This window comes from Rhinatrema bivittatum, unplaced genomic scaffold (assembly GCF_901001135.1).
Source record: "Rhinatrema bivittatum unplaced genomic scaffold, aRhiBiv1.1, whole genome shotgun sequence".
In the NCBI taxonomy this organism is placed as follows: Eukaryota; Metazoa; Chordata; class Amphibia; order Gymnophiona; family Rhinatrematidae; genus Rhinatrema; species Rhinatrema bivittatum.
The window spans coordinates 424,141-447,500 of NW_021820488.1; the positions used below are offsets into that span (position 1 = coordinate 424,141).

At 40.9% G+C, this 23,360-nt stretch overlaps 1 protein-coding gene across 2 annotated transcripts in view; it reads right to left on the reverse strand.

The window, feature by feature from the left end:
• Nucleotides 1–393: 393 nt before the first annotated feature.
• ADGRL4 (adhesion G protein-coupled receptor L4) overlaps nt 394–23,360 on the reverse strand; it is a 160,473-nt gene continuing 137,506 nt past the window's right edge. For both annotated transcript variants that reach the window (XM_029586094.1, XM_029586095.1), the window contains exons 14-16: nt 11,075–11,166; nt 9,158–9,326; nt 394–7,475 (exon numbers count right to left, since the gene is read on the reverse strand). In XM_029586094.1, the coding sequence (XP_029441954.1) occupies nt 7,413–7,475; nt 9,158–9,326; nt 11,075–11,166 (324 nt within the window). In that variant the 3' untranslated portion in view covers nt 394–7,412. The remainder of the gene's footprint in view (nt 7,476–9,157; nt 9,327–11,074; nt 11,167–23,360) is intronic.

Sequence of the window (23,360 nt, forward strand, 5' to 3'; positions counted from 1 at the left end):
TTCAGATCTCAGGCTTCTCCGTGTATGAAGTCATATTTTCTTCCTCACTTGTGTACTTTATTGGAAAATTATAGGCAGAGGTGTAATGGATAATGGGGGAATATTCCATCAAATGGCTTTGGGAGAGCCTCACATTTCCAAAAACTCAATACAATAAAAAAAAACAACCCAAAAAAAACCCCCTTCTTTACATCTGATGTCTGTTTGGTTTTAGGAAAGCAGAGGCTGATATTCTGGTAAAATGCAATTCAAAAATAAGGACCAATTTATTTTTTTTTCTGCACCAGGTTCTCTTGGACTGCTGCTTCAAAGTGGCATTTTAAGGTATGTGAAACTCGCTGAAATTTTGATGCTGATTGTATGTGGTACTCCAAAGCAAATGATTGCAATTTCTTCTGAATCACTCAAGCTTGGGTTTTTTTGTGAGGCCTTTTTTTTTTTTTTTTTTAGCTGACCTCTTGCCCAATACAGACTCTAATCAGAAAAGCTGCTCACTAAAGGGACTGAATTCCAACTGGACCCTGCTGAGGGTCAGAGAGCAGCCGGAAAAGAATAAACTAGATTGTTCAAAGATGAAATGCACTTTTGTTCCAGCAAATATATATAAATACAGGACAATGGATTAATGGGAAGCCAGGGTTGTTTTTTTTTTTCTTGCTTATTTATCTGTCTTTCTGGCTATTTCTTTCATTCTTTCTTTGTTTATTTTGGGGGATATGATAGGAAATATGGAACTATCATGAACTGCTATTTTAAAGGGGGGGAAAAAAAAAACTAGCGCACAAGGGAAATTCTCTTTTAAAAAGTCCCTGTATTTTCTCAACCACAGTAATGCTGCTTTGAGGGCCATTTTCATTTACCCATGTAAATGGCTATTTAACCTGGCTAAAAGGGCTTTTTTTTTTTTTTTTTTTAATAGCCCACCCTGTAGGTGAGATAATGTGCCTGTTTTTACCTGTCTTTTCTGGGAGAGGTTCCTGGGGGCAAGGTTAGGCCAGGAAAAGCAACAAGCTGCATAGTTTTACATTGTCAGAAACACTGTACGTTTGTTTTTGTCTGGGAAAGCTATCCACAGAGAGAGCAGGCGCCCGGAATCTAGACACTAGAGAGTCAATATTCAGCAGCGTGGAGAGCAGACAATTTAGCTGGCTAAAGGGTCACTTCTATTCAGCGGAGTGCTGCCAATTAGGTGCGCCTGCTAAACTAGCTTTAGGATTTCTCTTCAGCATGACCAGACTTATGGGTAGATTTTCAAAGGGCCACACGTGTGCCCATAAACATGCAGATCTCACCACACATGAATACCTTATATGGAGAGAGAGAGAGAGAGAGAGAGAGAGAGAGAGAGCGAGCGAGCACCTCTTTATAAGGCTCAGCCTGACACTCAACATATGGACCACTATAAGGGGGCACTTTGATTCGGGGTGAGTTTTCAGGAAGTGGGTTGGGGTTACGGGTGGGGTGGGGGTGGTGTTATAGACACATTCAAAGGTATTCAGTACAATTGACATCAGTAAAGAATTATAGCCCTTATAAGTGATGAAAAGTCTACCAGATGGAGTTCAGTTGATTTGTACTGCAGTTTCTGCTAGCTCCATTGTACAAATCAATACTTTTTCATCACTTATAAGGTCTAAAAGTCTTTAATGATGTCAATTTTACAATGGATACCTGTGATTGTGTCTGCAACAACACCCCTGTAACCACAACACACCTCGCAAAAACTCACCCCGAATCAAAGTGCCCTCCTATAGTGGTCCATATATTGAGTGTCAGGCTGAGCCTTATAGAGAGAGTCTCTCTCTCTCTCTCTCTCTCTCTCTCCTGAGGAGCTGTAGCAAAGTTACATATGCTGGCTGAGGAAAATTAGAGGTTGAGCACGTGTACATTGATGTATGCGTGCCCTTCCTCCCAGCTATTTAAAATTCACGAGCTCACATGCAGCCCATTTACGCATGTATATGGCCTTTTTTGCACGCACAAGGCTTTTAAAATCTATCTTTTAGCCAGTCAGCTTTAGGGCAACGAAAACACAGCGATCACACAATTTTCCCCCTTGCTTTACTGACCGTAGCAGAGGCTGCAGCACCTATTCTGCATGTGCTTGCCCGCTTTCTGTATGTCACCAGACTGGGTCATACTGCAACACACAGTGTGTCACTAGGCAGCTTCACTTTTATGTATAAACTCTGTATTTTATAGAATGAAATGGAATGGTTTGCAGAGAGTTGATCTGCTCTCTTTGAATAGTAGAACTTAGGGGCTGATTCATTCTACATTATGCTAAAAAAAAAAAAAGGGGGGAAGTGCTCTCCACTGTTACTCCCTCATTCCAAACCCTAATACACACATTGCCAAAACTTAATACTAACAGCCCAATGCTGAGTAATATTGCAGATATATGGGAGGGCTAGGAGCATGGACTAGTGAAAGTCTGCCTAGAATTTGAGTGGTCAGGTGGGGTTGAGCAGGAGGAGAGAGCTCATGATTGCTGGGATGAGCAACAGAGTGAAATCCATACTAGAGATGGGGGGGGGGGGGGGGGGGGGGGAGAGTAGTCAGCTCATGGAAGTCGAGGGGGGAGGGGCAGAGACCAGTGTTAAGACCCAGTAGGTGCAGGATAGGACAGAAGGGGAAGGGATGGAGACCCAAAGTTTTAGGAACTGATCAGGTGATACCATGTCTCGGGTAGACACATGTGGTGTGCTCTTTTCTAGGTGTACATTTCTTGTATCCTTTCTCAACTGCTGCATGGCTATATGGGGGCATATGCTAATTTGTATTCAATCTGTAGATTTTTTTTCTGAGTCAATTATATTAAGAAATTGGCGCTGTGATGCTATTTCTGTGGCAAGAATCATGATTGTACCATGTGGACAGCAGTCCATGATGCAGACCTAAACTTTATTATTTATTTATTTTTGTCATGGAATTTCATGTCTTTATTCTCTCCCAGCTTCCATCTTAGTGTCTATTCCCTATCATTTGACATGAAGCACAGCCTGCTGATTTAGGGATAGATTGTTCCCAAGAGCTGCTAAGTGGTGATGTTAACTGATTAATTTTACCTGGCTAACTTTGCCCATATACTCAGCTGAAGCTAAATACCTGGTTAAATCTATCCCGCAAAAAACGTGTGCGGGTAGATTTAAAGCAGCCATTTGTATGTCTGCACTTAGGTGGACAAATTTATCAGGTTAGTGCTAAATATAATGCTAACTGGCTTGATTTGAAAACCCCCTCCTTTCACATGTCCTGAATTAGTCTCTCTCTTGTGCACACAATGATTTTATGTGGACAGATTTTAGTCAGATGGAGAATGGGTCTAGTGGGTGCCCTGGGTGAGAATTTTTAATCAATTAGAATTTTGTGGTTAAAAGCTGATTTATAATTGCATAACTCTTTTGAAAATCAACCCTTTAGGTTTTACTTTGGTTGGTGTAATCATGTTAATAAGATGTAGCTATACTTTCAACTTCTGTTGATGCTACGATATTATCACAACATTTTTAACCACTTTTTTTTTCTGGCTGTAAAATGATAGAATTCCCATTGTAGTATCAGATTTAAGGCCAGAGGTTTTCTTCAATCTTGTAATGAATGATGTGCTGAAAATTTGAAATCCAATTTGAATCAGGTGAATTTCAGCTAGTTCAAGTTCAACTGAATCCTTTACATTCACTGGCTAAGTTTATTGCAAATTTTTCCCAGTAAATAGTTAAAAATCTGACAGATTTGATATGATTTTTCCAATTCAAGCAGCAAGTGGACAATTCTAGTGCAGGGGTGGCCATTTCTGTTCCTGAAGAGTCACAAAAAGGTCTGGTTTTCAGGATATTCACAATGAATATACATGAGGCAGATTTACATGCACTGCCTGTATTATATGCAAATGTATCTCATGCATATTAATTATGGGTATCCTGAAAATCAGACTTGTTTGTTGGTTCTTGAACACCAGAGTTGGCCATCAGCTGTATGATTCATCAAAGCCCCCATTAAAAAAATTCTTTCAAACTATCAAGCAATCAGGGTGATATATGAAACTGTAGAAAAAACTCTGCACATTGGGCTTTGTATGCCAAACCCTGAAATGGTGCTCGTTATTTGTGATCATACACGCACGTTCAGTTTTTAGCATACAAGCACCATTTGCAAAGTTTTCTGCATTTGCAAGTAGTACAATTTTGCATGCAGGTCACTAAATATGAAATTTTATTTATAGGCATCATTAATGAGCTGCTATGATGCAAATTCATGCATAACAGCTCATTAACTATGCTCATGGCCCAAACCTGAACATGGAAAGGTCTTCACAACTTTCTGTATGAAAACATAAGTGCATCTTGGTGAGGAGTAGTTGCTTATTTTGCAAAAATATTCATTACAAACTTTTGTGAGCATTATTTCTACCATTTGCATAGGTAGAAAAATTGCACACCCAATTCCTGATAGCGGGGGTGTTGCTAGCTATGTGCACATGGGGCCCATGCCCTGAGAACATTAAGCTGTTTTGTTTTGTGGATGCTTCTTGCCCTCGCCTCCCTTCTTCATCCCGTGTCATGCTTGTAACAGAGCCGCTTTTCCTTCTTGGTGCTGGCACGGCTTAATTTAATGACAATTTTTTTTTTGAACCATGGGAACACCCCTTGATATGGAACCCCGCAGTTCATATAAACTTATTGAACCATGCTGGTGGGAGTAGCAGCATCGAGCCAGGAGAAGCAGCTCTGTTACAAGTGCCAGACAGGAAACCTTCCAGATTCAAGGAGAGGAAGAGGAGATCGGATGGAGGAGGGGGGAGGGGGGAGAGAAGAAAAGGATATTCCCAGGTTTAGTGGGGAGGGAAGGGGGAGGAGAGAGAAGAAGGGGGGGTGGAATAGAGGTGGGTATGGAGGAGAAAGTAGAGACATGGGAATGTTTAGGGAGATTGAACATCTTCAGAGATTGTCTGGTGACTGTGGGAAGAGCAGGAACTTGGTAGTTGGGTGGGGTGATGAGTGGCGAAGTGTTCGATGAGTTATGTACGAGATGGGGCTATGGATGTGAGATGTGAGGGTAAGAGAAGTGTGGAAAAAGGCTGAGACGTGGTGTGAAGGACCAGGAAGGCTAGGGCAGGGATAGGGGTAAGAGGTAATAAAAAGGGATGGAGAGGGGGTGATGGGCAGAGTAAAGGGATGGACCTGTGAAGAGGGTGAGAAATGGTAGGAATGGGGCTTCGGTTGTAAAACAAAAGAAAGTGGCTGGAGGCAGGAGAGTGAATGAGCAACAGAAGAAGTTGGGGGCTAATGAGATGAGAAATGGGGAGTGAGATAAAGGAGGGGTGAGAGCAGGGAGATGGACTGGGGTGAGAGTGAGAGATAGAAAACTGGTAGGTAGGTGAGAGGGGAGAAGAGGGGTGAAATGTAACTGAGTGGCTAGAAAGGCAGTAGAGAGGCAAACAAAGAAAGATGGGGAAAGATCAATGTCAAATATAGATCTAAGGGAGGAACTGAAGATGATAGGAGGGAAGAGAAGAAATGCAAATGGCAGGAGACCTTAGAAAAGGAGAAGTCAGAGGAAACTAGAAAAAAGACTGGGGACCAATATGATTAGTAAAATGAAAATGCTCAGACAACAAAGATAGAAAAAAGCATTTTATTTATAGTTTAGTAATTGGAAAGTGTCAGCTTCTGGGATGTGCAACTCTGATACCCTTTTGCATTTTGCTAAGTACAAGAGAAAATGCATTTCTGTTTCTCTTTCTATGGTGTTGCACTCCCTGCAGAGTCTGGATTCTCAGGATTTCCATTGCAAGTTTTGACTGTTCATGTCTTATTTGTGGCCACTTATTTTGTATTTGAGGGTCTGTCTGTGACACAGTTGAGGTATTCTGCAAATGTAGGATTCTATAGCAGACGGACTTGTTTTGTTTTTCCGTAACTGAGCCTGGTGAGGTATTTGCATTACTGCCTTTCATGGGTAAGGTTACTAATATTTGTGTCTGGCAGTTAGTGTGTTAAATATGGTATGGCAGATTTGCTGTACAGGTTCTGGGTGCATGTTTTTCACAATGTTCTTGGTAGCAGAGTGAGTTTGTGTTGCTTTTACTGAGATGGTACCAGAATCTGAATATTATTTTTGTATGGTGAGTAGTAAGAGAAAATATCCTAGTTCTGCTCTGCATCTGTTGTAAGGAGAGTTGCTGGGGATGCAGGACATGTTTACATAGCTTGGGGTGCTTGGTTGATATTGGGGTTCTGTCCCACACTTCACTTCTATGTAGGAGAATTGATTGATTGATTGATTGATGCTATTGAATAATTTTAATGATAGTTTTACTGGGTAGTTGACCCTGGTCGTGGGTTTCTTTGTTACAGTTTCTTTGTCTAGAAATCCTACTGACATGCACATCCAGTACCTTGTTATAATGGTGCAAAAAATTGGCAGTGCTGCCTCCTGCTTTGAGTGGGGGTATCCTGTTTCCGCATGGATGGAGCTTGGTAAGGGATGGGTGCTGAGGAAGCCATGCAATCTCCAGCAGTACCAAACTAACAGGGCAGTTCCCTCACAGGTTATGACTCCCTGATAGCAGCTGCATGGGAATGTAAGACTGAGATCATTTAAAGTTCATATTTAAAAGTGTGATGAGCTGATTGTAATTGAGTTAATTATCAAAATCTCGGTGGGGGTCAGGAGGGCTTATGGGCCTGTATCCCAGGTCTTTTTCATACCTAGCAATACCTCTGCTCATTGATACTGCATGCTAATACCCACAATTTGGGAAATAGCCCTTAATGTGTTAGAAACATGGAACAATATTTTCAAAGTAGATCTAAACAAATGATCAGCAATTGGCCAAGTGTTACTGCCATCTTGGCAATATGTGCACTTGTTTTTTTTTGCTAAATGTGTTTTTCAAATGGTCACGTAAAATAATAAATCTGCACACATCATAAAAACAGCAGAACGTAGCCAATTGTATGAACAGCTGTCTTGCTGGCTTTTGAAATATGACGTCAGGATGGTTTTTTTGATGGTCAATAATCAGTCATCTGAAAGACAAAATGTAGGAATGCATACAGTACATATCAAACAAATGGCACAAACCCTCTACTCACAAATCTTTGTAAAATCCAGTAAGAGGCAGCATACATGACTTCTTCTTGATTTAGAACTTTGTTATTCAGATTGCCATGCAGGACCATGATCTGCTTGAGCCTTTCTGTTGCATATATTGTGTTACAGTACATATACAGTAGCAATATGTGTTTATATGTATGGCTGTTTTATGGAGAGACCGATTAACTGTATGAAACAATTTGTCCATTCGCTGACCAATTACTGATTTCAAAATAGGGAAATGCAATCTTTCTGCTCCAGGATTAAGCCCATTTTATTTTAATTTTTCACATATTGTGCATATTCACTTCTTATCTTAAGCATCCAAAGCAGCAAGGGACATTTTTAAATAGTCTGTAGTATTCTTCTTGGATCTGAAATAAAAGGCAACACACAAATGTTAGCATTAAATGTAGGCCATGCATATGAATTATTGGTAAATACTTTGAGATATTTCTTCTGCCTCAGTGACTGAACTAAAGACATTCTGTGATGGCATTTATGTGAGGCATAGGTGTCTGAAGACCACTTGAGAACCACAGTATATTTTTTGAAATATTAAGGGACCAATTCACTAGTCACATTAGGTTTGAAAGGTAATGTGTGTAACCTTTCAGACATAAAGTGCATGGGAAACATTTGCATACCATGACATTCGTTAAGGCCATAGTATGCAAATAAACACCATGATAAGATTTTTCATCCAATCACACCCAAATGAAGACTGGGGCAGGAGAGAGCTGGGCTCTTTCTCATGCCTCTGCCAACAATGTGAAAGAGGGCACTGGTTGACCTCTCCATTCCCCTGTCTCATGAAGGCTCCTTATTCTTGGTGATGAGGATGGGGCAGTCAGGGCTTAGAGGTCCTCTACTTTGGTGTGGGAAGGAAGGGCATCTGGCCTCAGAGGCCCCTTTCATGTTGTATTGTGAGGGGTGAATAGAATACCTCATGCCAACCATGTTTTTCACTTTGGGGAATTTTACCATCATGTACAGCACAGCAGTTTGGTTACCGCGGATATTACTATTATGGTCAAGCTCGTGTGGCAAAAATTTAACTTGTAACTGGTAAAACTTGCATTTCATGGTTAAATGGTGTTTTACCATACATGTAAAAGTATTACTGACTCCCACACTAGCATGAATTTTATTGCATAGGCTCCCTTTATACATCATACCTTCTACCAGCATAATTTGGAACTTAGCACTGGAGCTAGGGGGACATAAGCATACCTCTTCTTGGTGGCTGGGAGTGATTGATGGGTGGAGGTTAATCAGATATTGATTAGAGATCCAGGTTGGGAGAAGATGATCATGGGGTGGGAGCGAGTATTTGTTTTTCCATTTTTCTTGCAGTGATCACACTGATGATGTCAAAGGGGCTAGAATTCTGGATCAGAGCGCTAGGCCCTTTGTACCATCTCAGGAGCTGGAGAAAATATTTCCGCGGTAAATGGAACATGCAAAATTGTGCTCCAACATACTAAATTTTGTGAATCGGCATAGGCAGAAATGAGTTAATGAGCTCAAATATCACCCTGCTTGAATAATATAAATATAGAGCCACAATCCTTTTGACTCAGCCGTGGTCTTCCTGATTTGGTGCAAGTTTTCACCCATGCTCAACCTTTAGGGGCTGATTTTCAGATGGATAAGTGTGGATAAAATAATCAAGTAAACTTACTTAGCTATCTTCAGCTGAATATCTGGCTACCTTTTACTTAGTTGCATACTCTAGGAACACAAGGATCTGGCCTTTTTTACCTGGCTAAATTTTGTGCTAGTATCAATTTACCCAAACACATTTTGCTGGGTAAAGGATGGGAGAGGGGATAAGAGAGGAATTTTCAACAGATTTACCCAGCAAAACCAAGTTTTAGCCATGTACATTTTTTGCAGATTGACCCTTTAGTGCCCATGAAGTTTGGTGAATCAGCCTGTGCATTTTTTCATTTTGACATTCACATGCACTAGCTTTATGCTCAGATGGAAGAAACATGCAGGCAGATATAGTATAACTTTGCAATAAAAATGACCAGTCCCCAGGCCTGCTTACCTTCCTAGATAATACACACAGAAACAGGAAGATGAACATTCCTTGAAAGGCATTAACAATTGTAAAAAGGTATGCTGTAACCACCGTGCCATGGACAACATGCAGCACTCCAAATATCCAGGTAGCACCAAGCAGAAACAAAAGGGCAAGAGCACCTCTTGCACACGACCTAGGTGAAAAGGATAAGACGAGTACATGAAGAGAGTCATTACATTAAATTGTTGCCATGATCTGCATGCTGTAGTTCAGATAAATTAAGGACTTAGCCACTGTAGATCTTTGGGGAATTTGCTTAGTGCATGTGGCTCTATAAATTTTGGATCTATTTACCAAAGCGTCAACAGTATCTGAAGGTATAGTTAAGTTTGTTGCTTTAATGTGTGTTACATTCATTTTTGTGCTATTTAAACAATCCAAGTTGTCTTGCAATAATAACTAATTTGCACAGCTCTGCATCTCATTACTTCATCACAAATTTAGTGTTAATGCTGATTTAGCATGCTTTAGGTGCATTTGGTAACTAATCTAGAAGTTTAATGCATGTTAATGTTGCTTTAGCACTAACATGCTTTAGTAAATGGACCTGTTAGTGTTTTGCCAACTACCAGCCAATCTTTTGTCTTGTTTACAGAACTGGTAATCTAACAGTCTAAATCCTTGTAGTGCATGTATATGGTTTGTCCTTTAGGGTGTGCTGCAGTACTGTAACTGGTATACAGTCATCATACTGACTGCTTTTAAAATCTGATGCTCTAAAGCACCGAGCTTCTGTAAATATGTTTTCCTTGGTGGAGACCATTGCCATATGATTTGATTTTACATCGAATGCTAGCATAATTCCCCATAGTCAGACATGCAATGTGAAAGTATTCTTTGTGAAACTTTTTTTTTGTTTTTTTTGTAAATCGCCATATGTTCCTAGGTCAGTCATTGTACATGGTATCAAACACCTACAATGGTTTTCTTTAAAGTTCAATGCAAAAGCATGCTGGATATAAAACTATATTTTGTTAGCCCACGGATACCAAAAGGGACTTGTAAATTGTCTTTTTACTGCTCTATGTACTTATACTTATGTACATGCATAGAGATATGTACCCCAGTCACTGCCAAACCACAGCGAGCCTTTCAAATTAAACTGTGCATAGTGTACACGCATTCACTAAATTTCACTGCTAAACTTTTTCTAGTGAATGAGCCATTCAAGGTGTGCCCAGAAAGTGAATTCTCGAAAGCTTCATTAGTTAGCCAGTTCAGCAGATAGATTTCTAAAGGATGAAGTGAGAGTGGGGGGAAAACAATCAATCAAACAATTGCTAAGTCCCGACTATGGATGCGATACAATGCACTGTAACTGCAAGAAGGTTTCCAAGCAACACAAACAGTGAGTTGTTTTCAATGCTCCCTGTAGTGCACTTTAGCTGTTCCTGTGCAAACAGTTTTCAAGGTCCCTATAAATCAGTTTTAAATAAGGGGAGTTGATGGAAAAATCACAATAGCATGCAAAGTAAAACTAAAAAAATCTTGAAGAAAATGCGGGCCTGAAGCAGTGAACCCGAGTATGCTATTTCTTTACAAATAAAACGTATCACAAAAATCCTGTGTCTGTCATACAAAATACAGCATTGCGTGCCTTTTCTGCATCAAGAACAATGACCTTATTCTCTATGGCAAAAAAACTTTTTCTGAAAGAGGGCACAAAGAATCTTTGCTTAAAAAAAAAAAAAAAGTCATCCTCTCTTTGACCTTGACTGACCCCTTTTGAAGAAGAAGAAAGCACAGTGTCGATACATGAAATGAAAGCCAGCATCATTGACGTTTGCAAAAAATGGAGTATAGCGTTTGTCTAATGGGGGCCCTCCCTATTCAGGTCTCTGGTTCTTCTGAACAATGAATTCACTTTAAAAACAAACTTACCTTACATTTTCATAGCAACTAACTTCTGGTTTTAGCATTGCAGTGTGCCGAAATACTTTGTAAATGATCACCACAAAAGCTAGGAGATTAACCTGTGAAGACACATTTTTTTGGTTCAAGATGATAAACACTTTTTAAAAAAAAAATTAGTTTAGCACTGCAAAGAGCTGCACATTATATAGAAAGATCCAGTCCACAATAAATACTTTTGTACCAAAGACATTGAACATACCTTCCCACCCCCTATTCAATTTGTCCATTCTCTATTGAAGACTATTGAATCCAATGAGGAATCTGGATCAAATAATAAGAGTATCTGAGTTTCATCTTCACAGCATCCCTGCCAGCAGCATGCAAATATTTATTGATTTTTTATTGGCAACTCTCACTGCACCAATAAATTTTAAACATAGATTTAAATACCTGAAGGATTTCTCAGTTTTAGTTAATAAACAAATGCCTGTTGCTGTCAAGAAAATCAATGGCATAATATGCCTGCAAACCTTTTGGGTTTCGTAACTTTTAAGTGGCATGGAAGGCTTTGGGGTTTACATAAATAATTTTGTTTAGTAAAATAATATATCGTGTTATGCAGTTTTTAAAGGGGAATCATTTTTTAAGTGATAGCTTGAATACATTTTTCACAGTGTGATGGTCAACAAGTGCATGAACTAGAAGGAGGGATTGTAAAATCTGCAGCTTCTATTTAATGGAAGGTAAAAAGTGTCTCCCTGCTTTGTTTTATTTTTCTAAATTCACTGATTTTCTGTTTTCTGTTTTCCATGGAATTCAATTATATAGATATGCACCCTGTCTCAATCAGCTCTTAGACACAGGGGCTCACTTGGAGAGTCACAACCTAGGGCAGGCTTCGTGACCTCCCAGGGGTTCCTTCACAGGCCCCTCTGGTTTCATCTTTCTGGGGCTTCTCCACTCATTAGTCCAGTCAACACCAAAATAAAAACACTCTGAATTTCTTAAATAAATAAGTCATTTTTCTGGCACTGAAGATGGTCAACTCAAAGTCCAAAGATACTGGTACATTCATAAAAAAATGCACCACACTGCAAACAAGTCTAACAGTAGTACAATGAAACTTCAGTCTCTTTCAGCAACATCGGTCCTCTTTCAGACAGGTCTTCTCTCTGGGGAAAGGATCCTTCCTTCTCCTGGACCTTTCCCCAGTACCTGTTCATTAGGATAGCTGTCCTTTTTTCTTTTGCCAACTTCTGGCACTTGGATAAGCCTCTACCTAAGTTCCTATGTCAAACTTGAACTCCTTAGGACCTCTCTTCTGGTGGGCGGTCTCCTTCCTCCAAGAACTCCCACTGAAGAAAAAATCTTCCTAGGTGCACACTTCATCAAAACATCTTCTCCGGGATGAATGGGGTAATCCTCCTTCATTTCTCTTCCCATAAGAACATAAGAAATTGCCATGCTGGGTCAGACCAAGGGTCCATCAAACCCAGCATCCTGTTTCCAACAGAGGCCAAACCAGGCCACAAGAACCTGGCAATTACCCAAACACTAATAAGATCCCATGCTACTGATGCAATTAATAGCAGTGGCTATTCCCTAAGTAAACTTGACCAATAGCAGTCAACGGACTTCTCCTCCAAGAGCTTATCCAAACCTTTTTTGAACTCAGCTACACTAACTGCACTACCACATCCTCTGGCAACAAATTCCAGAGCTTTATTCCAGAGCTTTCTGACCTTCACATGCCACTGTCCTCAGGCAAGGAATATTTCTGTTTCTCTTTACTCTTGAAATCTTCCCTTTGAAGAGGCTAGGCTCACTAGTAGGCAGAGTTGGATACACTTATTCCAGCTTCTGGAATCCTACTCTCCATACTCCTCCAACCCTTAGGCAGCTATGGCTGGCTCTTAAGAACTCTCCCAACTCCTCCTGTATTACATGAGCGTAAGAGGTTTTTCTACTCAAAGTCCCTCCTATTGGGGAGTGGCACACCTCTCTAACATACAACTTTTTACTGTAATAAGAATAGGGTCTTCCGAGACTACTGACTAACTTACTGTCACACCAGGGCCATCAAAGTTAAGAGCATATACCAAAAGTAAGGGACAGAATTGGGATCCCCCTTACAATGATATTTATTTGTGCTGTTTTATTTCAGAAACAAATAAGAGAAATATAAAAATTGGTGCAAGAAGTATTAGTTAGATATCATCCAGATTCTGTTAGGCACTGGAATATAGTCAATTAGTTCGTGCCTATGCATTTAGAGCTACACTTTCATGGCGGAACACCTGGTCCGCCATCAGATGTCCCTAGGTCCTTTATTATAAAAATAACAGATTAGTGAGACTTCCATCTTCTTCATTCCCTCCCAGCCTGGAGGCCAGGTTACTTAGTGAGGTGATCAGTAAGTTTGGTGTGGTCATTTTTTAGTTAGCCCTTGGAGAAGCAAAGAGCTCCTTTCTATTCCGCTACTAATTTGGTCCCCCAAAGTTAAGGAATTTATAGAGGAGGTTCCCCTCAGTACATTCTCTGAGAGGTCCTGCCTCATTTTGGGTGAGAGAGAGATTTTTGCCAGATTCCTTTTGGATTTTCATTCTGGGGAAAACCTTTCATGGTCCCGGGATTGTGTGTTTCCTTGGAGAGGGAAATACACAATCCCGGGACCAGGGGTTAAAGATCTGTGAGCCATCCCTTTGCTCCTTAGGGGAGGCAAGCACCAGTGACAGAACTATCTAGCATGAGATTTTTGATAGCTAGAACTTATCCTAGTTTTTGAGATTGGACTGTTGTTTAAACATTGAACCCTTTTGGAGAAGGCATAAGGCAACCCTTCAGACCCAAAAGACAAAGGCTGGCGACCTGTGAGCCTTTTTCTACTCCCTAGAAGAGGCAAGCATCAGTGACAGCATAACATCAGCCACAGAGAGATTGCTGGAAAATAGAAGGTATTCCCATTTTGTCTGTGGGGAGATTTTTTTGATTCCCCCCCCCCCCCCCCCCCCCCCCGCCGTCCTCACTGGGAAACAGGACTGGGACAGCCAGTTTCCCATTCTCCACAGACTTTTCCTTCAGAGAAGTCACAGACCATTGAGATTCAGGAAGAAGGACGACTAAGATCATGGAGATCCTCCACAGGTTCTCCACCCAAAAGGACCAGGACACAGGCTGGGTGACCACAATTGGACTCGGGTATGATTTTTCTGGTTCTAAGGAGATTCCCCCACAAGTAAGGTTTCCCTGGCTCTGGGACAGTTTATGCACTTAAAGCATAAATAATAAACTCAACCCCCAGGAACCTGAGAGAGAGGATGCATACCCAGAGGAATATTAACATCTGTAAATCAGACAGCTGTAATCTCACACATTTGGATAAATTGGACTTCAAAGTTAAATCAAAGAATAAAGAAACATTTATTTTGAACACCCAGTACCTTATCCTGCTTGTTTGTCTCAGGAACAGCATTACAGTTACTAAGGAAGAAGGAACTAGAAGCACAACACTACCTGGGCCATAAGCTTAAGCTTTCCCTCACAGAAAAGGCCGACCTCTTGGGATAAAGAGAGAGGGGAAAAGCACAAGCCGGAGCAGCCTCAGAAACAGAAAATTAGTTTGTGTGCCCTCAGGGAAACTGAACTCCCCAGACAAAGGGTTACACTTTACTCTGACCAGACTTATTGTCGCCATATTTTTTTCCTGTATTTTTTCACTACTATTCTACCGTTCAGACCATAATAGTATTTCACAATTAAAATTCTATTTAATGGGCATAGTTTTTCAAATCATCCAAGAAATAATCCAAACTCACTGAGAGTGAAAAAATAAATCAAATATAAGACACTCATACATTTAAATACAATTGCTGAACTAGACACAAAACTCAATAAAGCATAAGAGTAATTTGTTAAAGCACCGTCATAACACTGGGGCGGTTACTTGATAAAACACTTTTTTCTGCGAGAATGGTCATAACTAATCATCGGTCCAGGGGTCTTTTTTTTTTAACAAATTGCTTATTAAGTCTCCATGCAAAATCTGTGAAAAGTAACAAGTTGTTCAAAGTTCTTGAAAATATCCAAAATTCTCTGGATTGACATATGTAAAAAAAAATGCTTACTTGTACTGAGTGAGGAATAAGGTTCAACTGTGCCTGACATGGCACCATGTTTTGGAGTACCTGCTTCAGGGGCTTCAATTGACAAGAACGGTGGTGAAGGAGGAAACCTTTTGCAGCTGAAGCTTTGCTGCGTTTAATGCCGCATTTAAGACAGGAGCACATGTTGGCATTTCTTTAACTTTTGGAAGTACAGATGCATTTTTGTATGGGTTCATGGGCCAATATTCTTGTCAATTGAAGCCCCTGAAGCAGGTACTGCAAAACATGGTGCCATGTCGGGCACAGTTGAACCTTATTCCTGAGTACAAGGGTACAGTTGAACCTTATTCCTGAGCACAAGTAAGCATTTTTTTATGTATGTCAATCCAGAGATTTTTGGATATTTTCAAGAACTTTGAACAACCTTGTTACTTTTCAGAGATTCTGCATGGACCCTTAATAAGCAATTTGTCAAATAAGGACCCCTGGGCTGATGATTAGTTATGACCGTTCTCGCGGAGAAAAGTGTTTTACCAAGTTACCGCCCCAGTGTTATGATGGTGCTTTAACAAATTACTCTTATGCTTTATTGAGTTTTGTGCCTAGTTCAATTATATGTAAGCATAGTTTTTCAAAAGCATAATTATAATAATACAAATACAAAATACATTTATTTATTTATTGACATTAATTTATATTCCACCGATTTCCAGAACTTGTTCTGGGAGGTTTGCAACATATAAATAAACATTTTAAAATATAAAAACATAAAATGTAATTTTAAAACACTTATTAAGCATACATTTCCCATATATTTACAAAACAGTTATATAATTCAAGCATATGGAAAAACTTCTTGAAATAAATGACATTTTAATAAATTTTTATAGGATTTATAATCTTGAATCTGATGAAATTCCAATGGGAAACTATTCTAGTGTTGGTGCCACACAAGAGAATGCCCGATGATTAGTTTCTTGCAATTTAAAATTTTCAACTGGGCACTCTCAACAACTGAGTGACCTGATTGTAAAGTATGGGCTGAACATACCATCAGATCGTACCTTTCAAATACACTGGCTAAGCTTTGCATAGAGCCTGAAAAACCAAGATGAGAATTTTAAATGTAATTCTCTGTATAACAGGTTGCCAGTGTATAAATGTTAATATTAGAGAGATGTGTTCTCAGAGATTAGTCTGCCACTGGATGAGTGGCAGCATTCAACAGAATTTGCAGTTCCCTGAAATGATACTTGGATAAACCAATTTATAATGTATTGCAATAATCTAATGTAGATAACACAAATGCCTGAATAACAGCTCTGAAGTCACTCCTATCTGCTAGGTCCATTTATCAAAATGCATTATGGCTCTAATGCCTGCGATATTTATTGCAACCTACAGTGCGAGTGCAAATTTTTAGAATTTGTTCAAAGGGGTGGGATCAATCAAAATGAGAAGCATTATCGCACCATGCTTTTAACACCAGAAATAACTACACCTTTTTTCCTGCTGTTAAGCTGTGTGAAATGCCCAAAGGGGGATTTGTGATAAATGTCATAAATTCAGTTTGAGGTTTTTTTTTTTTTGGGGGGGGGGGGGGGGGGGGGGAGAGAAAGAGCGAGCCTCTAGGGTGGCGGTAGTCAACTCTTTATACCACTACAGGAGGGCCAGCTAGTAAGTTGAGGAGAGATTTTGGTGGTGTTATAGGGTTTTGCGGCCAGTTTTACATGTACAGTGAGACATACGAACAGCACAGTACACATCAGTGAATATTTGACTTGATTTGGAGTGAAGAAAGCCACACAAAGATAAGATTGGTAGAGAATCCATCAAGTTAGGGCAAGAGAACATTGTAGAAATCTCATCTTTGTGTGACTTTCCTCACTCCAAATCACATCAAATCTTCACTGATGTGTACTGTGCTGTTTGTACGTCTCACTGTGCATGAAAAACTGGTCCCAAAACCCTAGATCACCATCACTAATCATTCCATTGTCTTTCATGATATATTGTAACTGAATCTATTTGGCACCTGTTAGAATGTTCTAGTGTATGCATTCACCTACTTTAATTTATGTGCCTACATGTAAATCGTTGCGATGGTATATAACTAAGCAATGGTGTAGAAAAGATTTTAAATAAATAAATAAATCAAACCTCACCTCAAGTTACTAGCTGGCCCTACTATAGTGGTATAAAGAGTTGACTACTATGCATCTTATAAAGAGTCTCTCTCTCTCTCTCATGTGATAACTTTAACATATGGTACAATAAAGTACCTGCAAAGCACACAATGCAGTAACTCATAAATTATCATAGCCAGCCATGCCCCCTTTTTTCTTATCACAGATGTTATTCGTGCAAAGGTTATCACATTTTGATGAATCCAGGCCTTAGATAAAATCTTACATGGCACAATAGCAGTTACTTATAATATCCCCCCTTAACTGCCATTTTCAATTGAGGATACAAGTTAAAATCCAAATCAAATAAAACTCCTAAATTCTTAATGGACATCGCTAGAGGGATAGTAAATCCATTTATTTTCAAAGGAGGAAAGGATGCTGAATGGAAGATCGAGAAATGAATGAAGCTTCTGTTTTGGCCAAGTTTAATAACATGCATTGTTTGTCATCCACTGCTTAACAAGACTTATAATATGAAAGACCAGATTAACTGACCCAACCACTGGAAACAAAAGCTGAACATAATTGGTGTACATCTTGAAAAGGATGTCTAACTCAGACAATTTACAACAAAGAGGATGTAAAAAATAAATATTAAATAAAATAGAAGATAGAGAGGAACCTTATGGCACACCCATACTAATCTGTACCTATGACAAAGTTTGCAGTCCAGTTCAAACCTGACATCCATTTAAATAAGAATCAAATCATTGTAACTCTGTACACTAATACTTATTTCTTGTAGCTGCTGCATCATTATAAGATGGAAAATGGAGTCAAAGGCTGTGGAAACAACTGAACAAAAATATCTGAAAGTTTCTGATCTAATGTCCACATTATAAAGCCTGCAGCAGAGACTGAAATTGCCTCTGTTCTGTGCCTAGCATAAAAATTTCCTTGATAATTACTTAAGATGCTATGATTAACCAAAAAATTGACCCAACATCATTTCTTCAATTATTTTAGCATTAGAAGAAAGGATAGAGCTAGATCTATAACTGGATGGCCCATTCACAGGAAGATGGCTACCAACACCATTTTAAACTAATCTTGAACTACAATCTCAGTCACAGGCAGATTGACTAAATTGGTGGGGGCATTCCAGAAAATCATCTTTCAGTCCATGTAAGAGCCAAAAGCAGCAGGATCTAGCAAACAAAAGGAAGATTTTAATTTTGAGATGGCTCCCTCAACTTCTGACGAAGCCACAATATGCTTCAGCATTAACCACAGTTTCATGCTGATCAGCCATTGAGCCACATGACAAAATGTCTTTAAAAAGACTATCCTAAACCTTTTGCCATTTTTTACAATATGCCAGAAACTCATCAGTCAACACCATCAACTATACCTGATGAAGGAGGTTCAAACGGGAGACTATATCAAATAAGTCATGTGGATGATTTAAGGAAGACTTTAAATATGAGGTAAAATATAGTTTTCTAGCTTTTTCAAACTCAGTTATATATATATATGTATATATCTTAAGCATTTACATATGCTTTTCTATCTTGTACACTTCAAGACTTTCCCTAAATCCACTCCATACATTGCAAAACTCTTTTTTTTCAACCAGCACATTATTGAATCAGAGAGTATGTGGTCTATATAATGGGCAATCGACATATTATAAGGAAGCAACCTTCTCAAATACTTCTGACAAAGCATCAGAAAGGGAGTCTGCAAGATAAGTGGTTGAATTCTTTACTAGTTTTTTGGGTTTTTTTGCCTTCTCCCATTCTCTCGCAAAACTCTACATATCAATCTTACCATGAGTTTGATGTAAGATGTTGATCGGGACAATACTGATAGGGTTTCTTTCAGGTAAAAATGTAAACCTAATTTAAAAAATGGTGAGACCATAGTATTTCTTTAGCATTCAAATCATCATAAACAAATTTTTTACCCACAAGATCTGTAAGAATCAAAACCAAGTTCAAAGTTTACCCAGCCCTATGGGTTGGAAAGGTGCTGAATTGTATTAGACCAAAAGATGTGACAGCCCCTAAAAAATCTTTTACTTGTCCCCTAGAGGAGAAGTCTACCTGTATATTAAATTCCCCCACCAATAAAATGATTTATACTGTGAACACAAAGAAGAAATACAATCTAACACTGTATCCAGTGATGACCCCCACCCCTGCCTTGTCCAGTGGGATAATACACCAATGCAATAGCCCAGTTACCAAAATTCACTACCATGCTTTCACTGCAGGCACCTATTTTATGTGGAGTACATTGAATACATAAGACTGCACAAAAAAATGACAATGCTGTGACTAAAAACAGATCAGGTCTGAAATCCAATTTAACAAAGAACAAAACTTCAGTCTTATTCACTAACGAACATGCATCGATATACAGACATTTGAGGGAGCAACAGAGGTATACTCTGGTACTGCTTTGCAGATAGGCAAATTAGATAAAACAGCCCCTCCATATTGAAATTTACTAGACACAGGTTGTAAATGAGAACTGCACTTCATTCTCCACCAAATAACTGAAATATTACCTTGCACACCTTCAGCCATTAAAAGTAAAATCAAACATCCAAAATCCATTCATTTACAGTTATCAGTCAAGCAAAGGTGCGAGCAAAGGGGCACATTTCCAGCAATATACATATAATTCCATTCTTTGCACTGGAGCCCAAGAATAATCCCCTGAAATTGTGTATAAAATTATGTAAATACCATAAATAGATCTGATGGCCAGCCTAGTAACTCAGTGGCAATGCTGAATGCTACCATGCAGAAAACTTAGGTTTGATTCTTGGGTCAGGTGGGGCTGGAGAAGTGGCTTAAGAAATGTTCACAGACCTTGGTGTGATGGCTTCATAGTCATTGTGCAATGGTGGCAGCTGGACCTAGGGTCCATGTTAGCCAGGTTCTGGAAGGAGCTGCAGCTTTTTGCCTTTGTTGGAAGAATGTCCCTGTAGTGACTGGGTTCAGTTGGAGGGTGGGGGTATGAACAAAGACTCATGACACTGCCCAACACAGCTCAGCTCCAACTGAGCCTGAAGCCCAAGAAGCAGGAAGAAACTACCAGGCAAAATTTTAAGATGGAGTTCTGATGTATCAGATCCTATTTAGGCTGGAGTTCTCTGGATTGAGGTGAGGAAGATCCAAGTTCAGATTCGCCATCCTTCAGGCGGGGCTGGACCAAGCCAGGAGGGTGCCCTGGACAGGTCAGAGTTGTGCGCTGAGAGGAGAGATGTGCCCTGCATCTCGCTCTCCCCCTGCAAGTTTTGGATGCAGTGCTGTTGATAATCTTCCAGCCCTGCCAGTGATCGCCGCTACTAACCTATATTCTGCAGCCTTGCAGTGTGTGTCGCTATTGCTGTCTTCATGCCCTGCCTTCTGGTGCCTTGCCCTGCCTTCTCCTGCAGTATTTTTGTTAGGGATGTGAATCGTTTTAGGACGATTAAAATTATCGTCCGATAATTTTAATATCGTCTTAAACCGTTATGGAACACAATACAATAGAGATTCTAACGATTTATCATTATAAATCGTTAGAATCGTGAGCCGGCACACTAAAACCCCCTAAAACCCACCCCCGACCCTTTAAATTAAATCCCCCACCCTCCCGAACCCCCCCCAAATGAGTTAAATAACCTGCGGGTCCAGCGGCGGTCCGGAACGGCAGCGGTCCGGAACGGGCTCCTGCTCCTCAATCTTGTTGTCTTCAGCCGGCGCCATTTTCCAAAATGGCGGCGAAAAATGGCGGCGAAAAATGGCGGCGGCCATAGACGAACACGATTGGACGGCAGGAGGTCCTTCCGGACCCCCGCTGGACTTTTGGCAAGTCTCGTGGGGGTCAGGAGGCCCCCCACAAGCTGGCCAAAAGTTCCTGGAGGTCCAGCGGGGGTCAGGGAGCGATTTCCCGCCGCGAATCGTTTTCGTACGGAAAATGGCGCCGGCCATACGCGTATGGCCGGCGCCATTTTCCGTATGGAAAATGGCGCCGGCAGGAGATCGACTGCAGGAGGTCGTTCAGCGAGGGTTCCGGCGCCTCGCTGAACGACCTCCTGCAGTCGATCTCCTGCCGGCGCCATTTTCCGTACGGAAAATGGCGCCGGCCATATGCGTATGGCCGGCGCCATTTTCCGTACGAAAACGATTCGCGGCGGGAAATCGCTCCCTGACCCCCGCTGGACCTCCAGGAACTTTTGGCCAGCTTGTGGGGGGCCTCCTGACCCCCACGAGACTTGCCAAAAGTCCAGCGGGGGTCCGGAAGGACCTCCTGCCGTCCAATCGTGTTCGTCTATGGCCGCCGCCATTTTTCGCCGCCATTTTGGAAAATGGCGCCGGCTGAAGACAACAAGATTGAGGAGCAGGAGCCCGTTCCGGACCGCTGCCGTTCCGGACCGCCGCTGGACCCGCAGGTTATTTAAGTCATTTGGGGGGGGTTCGGGAGGGTGGGGGATTTAATTTAAAGGGTCGGGGGTGGGTTTTAGGGGGTTTTAATGTGCCGGTTTTGCGATTTTTAGATTTTTAGATTTTTCACGATTTTTCACGATATTTTACCCCCCCAAACGGCAACAATATGATTCCCTCCCCCTCCCAGCCGAAATCGATCGTTAAGACGATCGAGGACACGATTCACATCCCTAATTTTTGTCCCTTCATGCCTCTGCCCAGCATTGGCCTTGGCCTTGGACCCTGATTATACTTCTGGATCTCCACCTACCCCGACCTCTGCCTGGATCTCTAGACCGCCTGTTCACTGCCCACCCTGACCTTGGCCTGCTACCTGACTTGATCTGACTGCTCCTTCAGGACCCTTGCCTAAGCACTGCCGGCCCCTGGAACCTAAGGGCTCAACCTCCAGGAAACGGGGCTGGTATAAGTGAAGCCCTAGACCTAGTCCTAGTAAGAGCGTGTCCACCTGTGTTGTCAGTGTGGGCCTAGTGGGTTCGCCTGCTAGGCTGTGCTCACCGTGCTACAGGAGGGAGAGTATGCATAGAGGCTTCATTTGCAAATCTCTACCTGTACCTTCGGTGCATTCTTTGAACCTAATCCTAAGCAGGTGGAAAGTACGTAGGAACTTTTGTACCTGCACACTCTGCATGCCTATACGATTTTCAAAGGAAGAGTCCATTAGGAGTCTTCCTTTGAAAATGAGACTTTGCAGGCACAAAGTATATTCTTGCTCTCCCCATGAGGAGAGGAATATACATCTATTTTAAAAACACTGAGCAGGGTGGGCTGCGGCAATTTATCCAGGTAACTTTTATCCATTATATTTAGCAGGAAACGTAACCCACAGAATATTCCCAGTTAGGTTTAAAGTTAACTGGATAAGTTTAGACCCGCACTCCACCAGGACCAGACTTACCAGGCCAAACTTAGTTGGTTAGCGCTGAAGAGCCGTCTTAATTGGCTACGATTAAGCCCTACCCATGGACTGCCTCCCCTCCACCTCCTTATTTATTTATTTCTTATTCAGGTGTCCTTTTTTTAGCTGAGTAATGACATTCCCTGCTAAAATGTATCCATTGCGAGGGGCAGGAAATTGAAAACTCGGGGTTTGTGCAGGTGAGTCCTGAATGCAGTCGGAGACAAACCCCTTTGACTATGAACCTCATTCTTGTAAACAGAATCCACAGTCAGCACAGTATAAACCTGCACATCGGGCTGTCCAGTAGCATCTGAATCTAATAAAACATTGTTTCCTTTCATAGAAAAACTTTGCTGGTTAGAGACCAGAAGCGGCAAGCTTTATGCTTTCAGCACTGAGGAGCAGAAAAACTTCATGCAAAGGCGAAACTGACAAGAACTATTGTGAGGACAACAATGCAGATTTAATTTGAGTTAGAGCTTCTGAGATCTTTTCAAGTGGTTATTTGAGAAGAAGGCAAATTTGCACTTTATAGTTCCCTGTGACATCCTAGCATAAGAAAAGTAAAGATACTGTAGGACTTGTCATAATCTATTAAAGCCTTTCTTGGGGGAAGACACTTCAAAGCCCTCTAAAGCCGTTACGGAGTAAGAAAGCAGATGCTAATTCTAAAAGAGT